General features: G+C 50.9%; 2 protein-coding genes across 4 annotated transcripts; both read right to left on the bottom strand.

Moving 5' to 3' along the window:
* Window positions 1–1,357: 1,357 nt before the first annotated feature.
* On the bottom strand, window positions 1,358–9,320 carry VAMP1 (vesicle associated membrane protein 1). Of its 3 annotated transcripts, none has more exons than XM_075721815.1 (5): window positions 9,278–9,320; window positions 8,391–8,520; window positions 7,481–7,639; window positions 7,181–7,232; window positions 1,358–1,390 (listed from the first exon to the last, which is right to left on the bottom strand). In XM_075721815.1, coding segments are annotated over exons 1-5 (357 nt in total). In that variant the 5' UTR covers window positions 9,280–9,320; the 3' UTR covers window positions 1,358–1,376. The 3 variants fall into 3 exon arrangements, with proteins under 3 accessions (XP_075577930.1, XP_075577938.1, XP_075577921.1); XM_075721823.1 differs by lacking the exon at window positions 1,358–1,390 and adding an exon at window positions 4,051–4,102; XM_075721806.1 differs by lacking the exon at window positions 1,358–1,390 and adding an exon at window positions 4,501–6,189.
* Window positions 9,321–11,819: 2,499 nt separating this feature from the next.
* On the bottom strand, window positions 11,820–12,543 carry MRPL51 (mitochondrial ribosomal protein L51). The gene is made up of 2 exons (XM_009486487.2): window positions 12,285–12,543; window positions 11,820–12,089 (listed from the first exon to the last, which is right to left on the bottom strand). Exons 1-2 carry the CDS (start codon window positions 12,541–12,543, stop codon window positions 11,893–11,895), a joined length of 456 nt encoding a protein of 151 aa, XP_009484762.2. The 3' UTR covers window positions 11,820–11,892.
* Window positions 12,544–12,708: the final 165 nt, after the last annotated feature.

Raw genomic sequence — 12,708 nt, 5'->3', positions numbered from 1 at the left:
TAAGAGGAGACAGTTGAGTGGATGTAAATGCATGGTTATCATAGGTATGGTAGAAGCATAGCGCGCTTATTTGGAGGACATGGGAAACATGCAAAGAGCTACTGTAGGTCATAGGACACTGAAGAAAAGCAAGTTGTGTCTTTTTGGATGGGCAGCATCTGTCATGCAGGGGGAGGCAGAGAAGTAGGAATACAAGTGCTTGAAGAGGGAAGGGAAGTGCAGAAGAAGAAAGGTCATTTTGTGGGTAAGTTGGAGTATTAGAGTGGTTTGTTTTGCAGGAGTAAGCAGCACAGAAGTGGGTAGTTCCACATACTTAAGAAGAATGAGGATGAGAAAGAGGAAGGTTTATATGATGGGGAAATTACAGAGGAAGAAGAGGGATGAGTGTTTAGGAGCTTAAAAACAATAGCAGAGGATTTGTGAAAGTGTTTGGTGCTGCTGAAATACAAGGAAAGAAAGGTGAGCTCTTTTGTGGAACAACCCACAGAGACAGGGTATAAAGGGCCCCAGTGTCTGTGGGACCATAGTGGTGGCAGACATTTGCAAATTGTTTGAGGGCAAAGAGCATTTGGAAGCCATGTGCTAGCAGAGAAAAGGGATACAGACAGTCTGGGAAATGTAGGGACACTGATGTTTCTGAGGGTTCCAACTGTGAGATCAGATTAATTTGGAGGATCTGAGAATCCCTGAGAAAGGTTAGAGTGTAGTGGGATTGGGGAAATGGAAAGAAGTACTGGAAGAAAGGGAAGAATGGGCCGGCCCCTCCAGGAAGGACAAAAACTAAGCACAGGATGGTTGAGAAAGCAGGGAACAGAAGGACAGAGAGCCACAGGCAGGCATACCCCGCTATCTGTTGGAAACTTGTTCTTTAGAAGTGTGACAGTCACAATTTGACAGATACAGAAACTATTTTTTTCCATAAGAATTAAGATAATAGAGGACATGCATGGAAGTACAACATAAGTGTATGTGTCTAGAGAAGCTAGAAAATGAGAAAACCACCACTTCAGAAAATAAGCAATACATTTAGAACAACTAAACTCTGCTTGCTGGAGTACTTAAAGAAGCTGGACAGATAGGTGCAAGGTTTGTCTGCACAGATTGAGGTCAAACCTAGAAGGAATTTGAGGAAAGGGTTACCAGGCTCTTGGAACAGGTTCAATAAAATCTAAGGGGTGGAGATGTGCTACATCAAAAAATGGAAAAGGCAGCAGTGCTGTTTGTGAAAGGACACAGGGGAACCACCGAGATCAGGAATACACCAGAGGGATGGCTGTGTTCAGTCTTGCAGTTCTTTATACTTACCAATGTACAGTATTTAAAAGGGGTCTTGTGAGCACAAGGGAGGAAAGTGCCTTCAGCTTCCAAGTATATGCTTAAAGGCAATGAACTAAAAAAGCTTAGTATCTGGAGATCATGGCAAATTTATATAATAATAATAAAAAAAACCACCAATAGTACAAGAGCTTTTGGAAAAGAAGCCTGGACAGCAAGAACATGAAAAGTGAGTCATTTTGCCTCTGCAAGAATCATTTAGTGGGTCTATGCACTGAAAGAAAGGATGTTATGAGGCTGTTCATATTGGAAACCTGGGGAGCAAATAAGGCTGTTCTGAATAACTCTTATCTCTGGCAAAAAAATAGGTCAAAGATTATCAGAAGTATGGAGGCTGAGGTCAACTTTATTTTGGCCTGTAAACAGGGGAGGTTTTGTGAAGGGAACCAGTTACTTCTTCCAAGAGGAAACATTGTAGGTAACCTGGAAGAAACACTGGGCTGAACTCAAGTATTCAACAGACACAGCCGAGTTGCCTATTTTGCAAAACCTGTATCCTTATCTGTTACATCTCTTGGAGAGTAATTATTTGCTTAGAGGTCAGAACAAAGATAAAACCTCTTTACTCCCGCATTATTGCCTCTCTTCACTAAGTTAAGGCTTCCAACCCCAGTGGATACGACAGAGCAGGGACCTCTGTCACTTCACAGGCATATACTTCGCTGAGTAAAAAACTGGCTGGGTGGCCAATCCCAGAGAGTTGTGGTGAATGGAGTTAAATCCAGTTGGTGACCAGTTCCCCAGGGCTCAGTTTTGGGACCAGCCTTGTTTAATATCTTTATCAACAATCTGGATGAGGGGATTGAGTGCACCCTCAGTAAGTTTGCAGATGACACCAAACTGGGTAGGAGTGTCGATCTGCTGGAGGGTAGGATGGCCCTGCAGAAGGATCTGGACAGGCTGGATTGATGGGCCGAGGCCAACTGTATGAGGTTCAACAAGGCCAAGTGCCGGGTCCTGCCCTTTGGTCACAACAACCCCATGCAACGCTACAGGCTTGGGGAAGAGTGGCTGGAAAGCTGCCTGGCCGAAAAGGACCTGGGGGTGTTGGTAGACAGCCAGCTGAACATGAGCCAGCAGTGTGCCCAGGTGGCCAAGAAGGCCAACAGCATCCTGGCTTGTATCAGGAATAGTGTGGCCAGCAGGAGCAGGGAGGTGATTGTTCCCCTGTACTCGGCGCTGATGAGGCCACACCTGGAATACTGTGTCCAGTTTTGGGCCCCTCAATACAAGAAAGACATTGAGGTGCTGGAGCGTGTTCAGAGAAGGGCAACAAGGCTGGTGAAGGGTCTAGAGCACAGGCCTTATGAGGAGCAGCTGAGGGAACTGGGATTGTTTAGCCTAGAGAAGAGGAGGCTGAGGAGAGACCTTATTGCTCTCTACAACTACCTGAAAGGAGGTTGTACTGAGGTGGGTGTTGGTCTCTTCTCCCATGTAGTTAGCGATAGGACGAGAGGAAATGGGCTCAAGCTGCGCCAGGGGAAGTTTAGGTTGGAAATTAGGAAAAATTTCTTCACGGAAAGGGTGGTCAAGCATTGGAACAGGCTGCCCAGAGAGGTGGTGGAGTCACCGTCCCTGGAAGTGTTCAAAAAATGGGTAGATGTGGTACTCTGGGTCATGGTTTAGTGTGCATGGTGGTGTTTCTAGACATCTAGGCATCTAGAAACATGAACATTTAACACATACCAATTTAAGAGCAGTATAGTTGATGCTTTTCCCTCACCAAATTTGAAGGTGTTGGGATGAAGCAGTTGATACAGGAGCTGCACATGTAAAGGCAGAGCTTGAATTTCTAGTTAGACATATGAAGAACTACGCCGCCAAAGCCTGGGCCTTGCTTTTAGTGCAGTTAAAACTATGTTTTGTCCAGGATAACAGACTGTGCAGGAGCAGCAGAAGTGCTGCTGCTTTGAAGGATGGCACCTCAGAAGGTGAGTTCCCAGCAGAGCATGGTACTTTAAACACCTACCAGAGGATTTATGGTTAGACATGCAACTCTTTTTGCAAACTTGCACAATGTGACTCATGAGTTAGGCACAACCCAGGGGCAACTTTCAGCAGCATGTTCAGCCCCAGCTCTGTGCTGCAGAGCAGCTGGCCAGCTTTGTAGAGTGAGCACTCAAGTCCCTAGGTTTGGCTAGGGACTTAGACACTGTGTAGTCAACAGTCTGCAAACAGATCTGTTCTAAGAAAGAGTTTTTCTTACCCCCCTACATGAACAAGGCAGAGAACCAACAGGAAGACAACACATAACTTGGCAGGAATTGTAGCACATAACTAGTTCATTCAGGTTGTGCAGGCCTGATCTGTGCTGAAGTTTAGACTGTGCATGCTGCCTTAATCCACCAGCCAGTCCAGACACCCTCCTTTCCCAGGAAGGCTTTCATCTTTGAAAGAATTAGCCTAGCTGCACTGCTCTAGATTCACCACTGACCATACATTTGTTCTGGTATGATTTTGGTGATGTTTAAGACTGAACAAAGATCAGTCATAAGGGAACTACAAGCCACAGGGAGTACTGTTTTACAATTCAAAGTCTATAACAGCAGGGGCAGATATGAGGGCACAAGCATCTCGTGGACAAAACTCCGTAATTTTTTTTTTTAATGAATTTCAAGTGTACAGTGAAGCAAAACAAAGGGGCACTTACCTTTATTCCAGCCATGCTCCAAGATATGCTGTGAACAGCATCCTACTCTTGGAGGTCATTGGGATCATGAACACATGTCCCAACACCAATGGAGAATGGTTTTCTGGGTTTAAGGACCTGAGGATAGGTTATTGAAACCCAAATGCAGCACAGCCCAAGGAACTAGAGCCATCAGCAACACAACTTCCCATTCAGGGGACTACCTCCCCATGCATTACACAGTGGCTGGACATTTGGTGGATAAAAGTAGAGCTGGATTGGGCAGCCTCTTCCCCCAGAGCTGCCGGTCCATACATCTTGTTGCAGACTTACCACAGAGTCAGTCCAGCACACAGTTCCAGTACAACTGGAACTACCATCATTGCAATGGAAGACCACCCACCGCTTTGAGGGCCAGAACTTCGGGTGTGTGTATAGTATGGAAGTGACAAAAAAAAAGTTCCAAAAAGAGTTTGGCATCCCAACCCCTCCCCACCCACTGACAGACCAGACAGACTCAGTAAGGTGGTAAATTGTGTTTCTTAGAGACCATTTAAAGTACATGAGCTGATTACTATAACATGCCACAGGAGATTACAGTTGTGTTTATAGAGGAAGGAAATAAACTGCACGTGCGTGAGTGGCTGTAATGCTGTGGACAGCAGAGTCCCTTGCTTTTACTCAGAGGGCCTTGGTGATTTTTTTTTGCCCATGCATAGAGACACAAAGGAGGGGAAAAGGAGCAGAAGAGGAGGCAACATACAACACCTAAGAGAAAGAAATGGAAGAGACAGCCTAGGGGGACCTCAGCCCCCAGAGGAACAGGAGGAATGGGGCACCAAAGGCTTGTTTAGAAGAGTTCAAGAGAATTGCTGGTCTGGGGGCCTCAAGCTCATATGCCCACCCCCTAAAATGATAGCAGTAAGTAGTACAAGCAGGCCCTGGCTCCTCTTCAGTAGATGCACTTCTGACCGTCCATCACATCTCAGTTCCACAGGGAATTAGGGGAGTGCTCAGGGGACGAGGGCTGCTTCACTCCAGATCTTCATCTCTGCCCTCACCCAAGGTGGAGAGGGATGGAATTGCAGGGAGATGAACTCAGCGCAAATGAAATGCTGGGGCATGGAAGTGAGCATGCAAAACCTAGCCCCTTCCCAGATGCCCTGTGAGGAGGAAAGGGGCTTCCCCAGCACACCCAATGAAACAAAAAACCATCTGCTCCTCTCATCTTTTGTACTTCACTCCCATCTGGGAACTCCAGTGATGTTCTCCCCTGCCTCCTGGCGTCATCTTAAGCCTAGACAGATCCCAGTGTATTCTAGAACCAAGGTAGAGCTTCCTAAATTAAAGGAGTGCCCTTTTTCCAGTCTAGATTACAGGCTACAGCTCAGCTTATAAGAAAAGATGCACATTCCTCGGAAGACTGCAGAAACTGAGGAACAGAGCAGCTCATTTAACCCCAGGTTTGACAACACATTCAAGCAATTCAGGGCTCTTGTTATTTTTGAAGGAGAAGAACAAGGAGGTTGTTTACAGAAAGCCACAGCACTCCATGCTGCAAATTTACTTACAGTAGAGACGATCTTGGATCTAAATTCAAGAGAACCCATAGCAAGTATGAGGATTTCAGTTTGATAGGCAAGATCTCCAAAGATCTAAGCTGCCAAACTGGGACATCTGATGTCACTTTGCAATACCCATGCCCAGAGCAGCATTTCCCTTTGAATCCCTAGCTAACCATTCCAACTATTTTCTAGCTCCTGCTGAAAGTTAGGACTTTGTGGTAGCAGAAACAGAACAGGTATTCGTAATCAGGAAGCTGTGCAGCTCGTTCAGTCTCATCTGGAATACCTCCAGTCTCCTCTGCCTCCATCTGCTATGTAGTGGACTTCCTTTGACATCCAACCCAGTAACACAAAAGCAAAATGCCCACTCCCACTCTGCCACTACCCCAAAGTCTTCCAGAAAGCTACAAGACAGTAGAAAGCCACAGGGTCCTGGCTTGTGTCTGCATAGATGAAAGGAATATTTAACACCCCCCACCAGACTCCTTACTGTTGTTCTTTTGTTCCTTCTGGCAGGAGATTTTACTCCTCCACATGCCTTTTAGATAGTAACAAAACTCCTTTCACTTAACTGTGTTTAGTCTGTTGCACTTGACTGAGGTAATCATGTAGGCTCTCCTTTATAATAACTGAAATGGCCATGTTCAGACAGCATGCCATCTGAAAATAAGGACAGGCAGAATAGTTTAAGTACTTATCTCTCCATGGCTAGAGAAATCTAGATGGCCACATCTAGCTCAGTCAGATGGCTCACAGTCACTGACCAACACAAACTAGCCTTTATTTCAGAAGCTCAATGAAAAGCTTAAGTCATGCTGCCATTCTTTTAGGCAGAACGCTAAAGAATCTCACATGCTAAAGTCTTTCATACCCAAAGGCACTGCGTTAAGGCATTCTTATTTTGCTAGAGTCCACACAGGCACTATATGACAAGCTCACACCCAAAAATAAACCACAAAAATTCCCTGCAGAAGAGCAAGAGTAATAGCTACCCACTCCTCCTCTACTTCCCTTTCCTCTAAACTCAGATGACCCTCCCTAAAGCTGCAGCAGCTGTTGAAGAGTCTAACCATGTTCAGTAGAGTGCTTCAGAGTCCTATACAGGAGACAAATTAAAACCAATAAAGAAATCAATGAAGAAGCTAGGTGGAAAGGAAAGGAAGGAAAGATTCAGGGGCAAGAAGAGACAGGCAAGGTGACAGGGGACAGTAGGTTGCAGACTGAAGGAGCTACATTCAAGTAAAAAAGTAGACTGGAGACAAAGCAACAGGAAAAAAAAAAGGAAAGAACAAAAGGGCAAGTTACACCCAAGGTCCCCCAGAGACCTCCAAATCCCCCACCAAGGAAGGGACTTGCCAACCCACCCACTCCAGGGTAAATGCCCCTCATACTTACAGGTTCACCTGACCTGGCAGACAGAATTTCCCATTTCCACAATGATGGCCCCCCCCAATTCCTTCCATTACTATGTAAAGCATACCATTTCCACAGTAAGTGTGGGAGTTTCAGCACCACCACCTCCCTTCCCCAAGGACTGAAGTTAACACTTATGCAACCAAGACCCTCCAGATCACAAACCAACAAGGAAGAGTTTAAAGTACTCTACAGTTGGTGCTTCTTCACCTTTGGTCTTGGGCTTTTTGGTACTTACTTACAATCACCACCACCACAATGGCACAAATCACTCCCATCATGATCATCATCTGGAGAGAGAGATTGTCAAAGAATAATACTCAGAACAGATTGACAAGTTCACATCTTCCCTGACTCCCAGGGAACATAAGCCAGACCCTGAAGGTAGGACAGCCAAAGCCTCAAAGTTTTTCCACAGCAAAAGAATCCTAGGCATTTGAAAGAGTTATTAAGCCCCAACTATCCTCTCAAAGCCCTGCAGGAGACAACTAGCCCAATTTCCTTCTAATGAAGGAGATCATGGCACTAGGAAACTCACCTTGCAGTTCTTCCACCAGTACTTCCTTTTGAGTTTTGCTGCACTACTTTCAAATTGTGAGGCACCAGCCTGAAGTGCATCTGCCCGGTCATCTAGCTCTGACAGTTTCTGGTCTCGTTCCAACACCTTGTCTACATTTACACGCATTATATCAACCACCTGCAGAAGAAAGAATAGTAGCAGCAGTTGTATTGGTGAAGCAAGTCAAAAAAGTAAGAGCAGTAACTTGGCCAATTAACTAACACTAAGATACTATCAAGTGAAAGCCCTAAACAAAGAAAAAAGGTCAGGATATGAAATGGCTTTCAAGTCATTGCCTACTTTGAAAAAACCCTAGACCCCCTGTTAAAGTATCAGTTCAAGTAAACTTAAACCAGGTCCTCAGCCCCACATTCTCACCTGTTTTTAAAAGCTCTCAAATCCAGCAAGCCTAAGCCACCCACCTCAGAGTAATCATATGCTCACTCCCTGATAACTGCAAAGATTAATTTGGATCTACATGTTGCTGCCCCAGTGAGGCATAAAGGCGTTACTGCATGTCAGCAGCCACGGTACACTGACACTGGAAAGTCAGGCAAGGTTCCCTGCACATCACGCACTGAGCCTTGCACACAGACTGCTCCCTTGAAGGGGGGATTAAGAGCTGTTCTGGATGCTGTATAGCTTTATTTCCATAACAGATGCACGACACAAGGTACCAAAAATCTAACAGTCCTGCTCCACAGAGGTCTTATCGGGAATTAAGCAGCTTTTAAACATAAAGGGATTTCATTTCTCCTCCAAGCTCTTTACAGGTCTGCCATCATACTCTGAGTATCATTAATGTATTTCTGGTATTGGCACGACAAGAGCATCCACCCCCCTCAGCAACAGCCGAGGGGAAGCCAGCACGGCTGGCAGAGCTACTGACCTCCTCCACTCGGGCCTGCGTCTGCTGCAGCCGACGGTTACTGCTCGTATTGGGGGGTGGCCCGGGGGGGCCCCCACCAGGGGCTCCCCCTTCTGGGGCCCCGGGAACAGGTTGCTGAGCTGGGTCAGACCTAAGGAAACACACACATAAGGGCAAGGAGAAAACCCAGTCAGCTGCTCAAGACAGAGGACACCCCCCCAAAATCCACCTGAACCCCAGTGCCCCCAGCAGGGCCGGCGTCAGCAACAGCCCCGAGGGCCCGCGCCCTCCCGGACCGGGCGAGCTCGGGGGACAGCCCGGAGCGAGAGAGGCCCAGGAGGGCAGCGGGGAGGGCCAGCCCCGGGGCGGGGGGCTGGCGGCTGCGACCCTGCCCGGCGCTGCGGCCTCCCGGGGGCCGGGGAGCGGGGCGAGAGCAGCCCGGAGGTGACCGGCAGGCGGCCCGCAGCGTGCCGCAAGCGCCGGGAGGAGGGAGGGGGCCGGGGCCACGCTGACGGGGAGGCAGCGCTGCGGCGCCCCGGGGGGGGGACGGGCACACGGCAGCCCCCGGGCGGCTGGGCACAGCGGTGGCCGCCGGCCAGGTTGGTGCCGGCTGGGAGGGGGCGCAGCAGCCCGGGGCCCTGCGCATCACCGGTGGGGCATGGCCCACGCACGCACACCCACCCCCCCACCGGGCAGGCCCTCGGTGGGCGCCGAAGCAGGACCGCCTGGGGCGGGGGGGGGTGGGGTGGTGGTGGTGCGGGCAGCACTGCCTGCGGCTGCTGCAATGCGCCACTCGGCCCCACCGCCACCGGCCAGGACGCGGGCTCCGTGCTGGCCCGTTCCCTCCCGCTCCATCCATCCCCACGCCGCGCCCGCCGCAGCCCACCCACTGTCGGGCGGACACTCACATCGCTGAGCCGGACCAGGACCCCCGGGCACGCCGCAGCAGGCAGCTCCACTCCCCCACCGCACAGCTACGGGCCAGTACGGCCGCTGCCGGGTCCCCGAATTTATACGCGACGAGACCCCGCCCCTAGAGCCAACAGCCAATCAGAAGTGGTCGCAAGCAGGACTCGCCGGGAGCAGCAAATCATCACCGCCCTTGGGTTTCTCCGCAGCCAATCAGCGCTCCCCGGCCCTGCCGGAGCGAGGCGCCCTGTGAAGATGGGGATTTAGCCGAGCCCCACCCCCTCCCTCGCTCCGGACTTCCGAGGGGAGAAGCCCCGCCCCGCCGTGGCTCGCCCTTGGGGCCGCCCAATGGGAGCAGAGCCCGCCCCCCGCGCTCGGCATGCGCGAGGCGCGCGGCGCCCTGCCCCCTGCGGAGGGGCTGGTGAACGGCGGGCGCGGCCCTGCGGACCCTCCGAACCCTCCCCCGGCCCCGACACGGCCCGGGCGGCCGCCGGGACCCTCCCGCGGCCTGGCGCTGGACCCGCCGGCCCCGCCGCCGCGCTCCGTTTTAGGTCACGCAGGGCCTGAACGCCGTCACCTGCTCCGTCCGGTTTTCCCCTTCGAGCCCGGCCCGTGCCGGTGCCGTTACGGGGGGGGCTGCGGAGCGCCTCCACAGCCCCCGCCGCCGTAGCGCGTTTGTTGGCTCTGGTTGAGCCGCTGTCCCTGCAATTAAGATATGGAGTTGCTGGCCCGCTTCCACCGTACAGCACAGCGTAAAAGGGAACGTGAACGAGTCCCTGAAGCAGCTGCGTTGGAGCCTCCGCTGCCTGCTGGGGGAAATTGGGCTCCAGCAGCAGCCCCAAGAACAGGTACATGTTTGGTTTTTTCCCCCCTCTAAAGATTTTGAGAAGCCTGCTGGATCAGAAGGGAGGACTCTTCGATTCGGGACAAAAAGGGAGGGAGGATCGCAGTGGAGCAAGAAGTCCCTCCGTCCAGCATTTGGTGTGGTGAGTAGGGTAGCAAGTGACTGGTTCACACCTACACTGAGTTTCAGTTCCCTTTCGTAAGGTGATGCAGGCCATTAGTAAAAGTTTTTAGTGTTGGATCTGATAGATTACTAGACACACAAGACAGAGACGTTCTAAATTACAGCCTGGGAGCCAAAAGACTGTGGCTATGAGGAAGGTGAAGACTTAATAGAGGGTTGCAGCTAGGGCCAGATGATTTGCATATAGGACTGTTGAGGGTTAAGGAGCAACCTAGCACTAGCCTCAGTGGAACTGAATGCTTTTAAGCTGTGCCTTCAGGCAAGCTGTGAAGGGACAAGTCTTGGAAGAAGCTTCTGTAGCTTGGTGACCTTCCCACCACAGTTTCAGGACTGTCCCAGTAATCACTGCAATAACAGAAGATAGAGCTTGTGGAACTGTTGGTCCACAGAACCCTTGCCAAGTTGGTGCTTAGTGACTAAGAGCTGACAAAGGGTACAAGATACTTTTCTCTGATGCTTTTCCAGTTTCTGACATACTTTCAGCCAAGGATTTGCTACATCTGTGGTTTAAGTACATAATAACCCTCAGCTGCTTTCTTCCAGGTGCTTGCTCAGTCTCGCTTGAATCTGTGCACATTTCCTGAATCCACAACACCTTTTGGCAAGAGTCCCACAGGTCTGCCACCCTGCTCCTGAGAACATGGACTTTAGCTGCTTGAACAGAGACTTTGGCTTCACTTTTCTAAGGCTTAGACCTGAAGAAAGTTATTTTCATTCCCTGCCGCTTCCGACCAAATGCTTTTAAAGACACAGTAGCGTTGCTCTGTGACAGGAAAAGTCAGCCAAATTAAAACTAAGGGAGAAGAGATAAGCAGATGCCAGCTCATTGTACAGATTTTTCTGAAGTATACAATAGTCTTTGTGATGCAGGACTAGAGGGATGCCAGCTTAGACTCACCGTTAACTTCTCCTCTAAAGGAACCAATAACAGTTATGGAAAACTAGAAGCTAGAGTTTTTTAAAACAGTTAAGTGCCTGAATTATTTTGCAAAGCCTCACTGAATTATAAACAGAAGGCTACTTGGTCTGTAAGTGTCATTAGTACAGGGTTAAATCATCATCAATGTGAAACAGAGATAAATCCTGTTCTACAGACAGGTTTTGATGCATTTCAACTAACACTTGGCTCGTTCACGCTTAATATTAATCACAGATAAAGGGATGGCAAGGGGACAAGCAACGAGCAAGAAGAGGTATTGGCAGGCACTCATTGCTAACTTGAAAATTTGGCTATGAGGAAAAACCTAAGATGGAGTGTACTGAAATTGTCAAGTGGGACGTGAGATCCTGGAGCTCAGAGAGACCAAAAGGATTCTAGAAGCCTGGCCAAAAAGTAGAGGACTCCCGGGCCAAGTTCAGGATGCAGGCTGGAACAGATGCCTGTGAGAAGTATGTCAGAAATGATTGAGAGAGCAGAACTGGCACAGAGGAGCTCAGGCTTGGAGCAGCAGCAGGACCTTGGGTCTGGGCCAGAAAGGCACAGCAAAGGTTGCAGAAAGCACTGGGAACCCAACTGTGTGAAAGCTTGCTTTATTCTAACCATGATGCCACAAAACCACACTCCATGTGCTGGACCCACAGTTGCTCCTAGCGGTGCTTCCCGGTACGATTGAAGCGCCTGTACAAGTACCGGATCCTCTTGTTGAGTTTGTGGTAGTCCTCTACAAACATCCGATCTCCCACCATCTGCTTCTTGCGGATGCACCTCTGCAGCTCGTTCCCCCGCCAGCCTTGCAGCCACTTGGGCCCTACGATGAGGTTCTTGGGGTGCATCTGGAAGCCACCTGAGAACAGGAGGGCAGAGCAGAGACGATGAAGCCAGGCCCTGGAGGATGCGGCTCCCAGGCCGAACGGCCCCAGTCACTTACACCCCCCCCGCCGTCTCGCTGCTGGAGGAGCCGCTGGCCCGCAGGTGGGTCCGCCCTCCCTCCCCTCCTGCCCTGGGGCCGCAGCGGGGAGGGGAGGCGGGGGTGTCTTACCCAGGATCCCCACGTTATCGTAGACCCCGAACAAGGCCCGTTTTTCCGTCCATCGATCCACCTGCTTGGGCTTCGGGGGCTCCTTGATGCGGAAGGCCCGGGTGAGGCCTGCCAGGGGCGAAGACAGGGGCACGGGGAGGCCGGGCCGCACGGGCCCCCAGCGCGCCCCGCCGCCGCCGCTAATGCTCCGCTCGGCCGGGAGCAGGGGCGCGGCCCGGCCCAGCAGGGCTCGCCCCGCCACCCGCACCAGCGCCGCCATGGGGGTGACCCCGCGGGCGGACCCGGTGCCACCGGGTCCCCCGCCCCGTGTCTCTGGCCCCGCCCCTTCCGGTCGCTGTGGCCGTCGGGAAGCGGAAGGATGAGGGGGTGACGTCGCGCGCTAACGGTCGAGGCGGGAAGGGGAGCCGGCGATTGGGCGAGGCGC

Source organism: Pelecanus crispus, chromosome 1 (assembly GCF_030463565.1).
Source record: "Pelecanus crispus isolate bPelCri1 chromosome 1, bPelCri1.pri, whole genome shotgun sequence".
Classification (NCBI taxonomy): Eukaryota; Metazoa; Chordata; class Aves; order Pelecaniformes; family Pelecanidae; genus Pelecanus; species Pelecanus crispus.
Note: the sequence above shows the minus strand (reverse complement) of the source record. Positions and strands in the feature narration are given on the sequence as shown.

What these genes read in the sequence shown, in the direction of transcription:
- VAMP1 (XM_075721806.1), bottom strand. An exon ending in ACTGGTGGAAGAACTGCAAG is followed by an intron (nt 7,233 to 7,480) that starts GTGAGTTTCCTA and finishes CTCTCTCTCCAG; the next exon opens with ATGATGATCATGATGGGAGT. An exon ending in TGTGGTGGTGGTGATTGTAA is followed by an intron (nt 6,190 to 7,180) that starts GTAAGTACCAAA and finishes CCTTATTTTCAG; the next exon opens with ATGGCATGCTGTCTGAACAT.
- MRPL51 (XM_009486487.2), bottom strand. Translation starts at nt 12,543, where the DNA reads ATGGCGGCGCTGGTGCGGGTGGCGGGGCGAGCCCTGCTGGGCCGGGCC. An exon ending in CGATAACGTGGGGATCCTGG is followed by an intron (nt 12,090 to 12,284) that starts GTAAGACACCCC and finishes TCCTGTTCTCAG; the next exon opens with GTGGCTTCCAGATGCACCCC.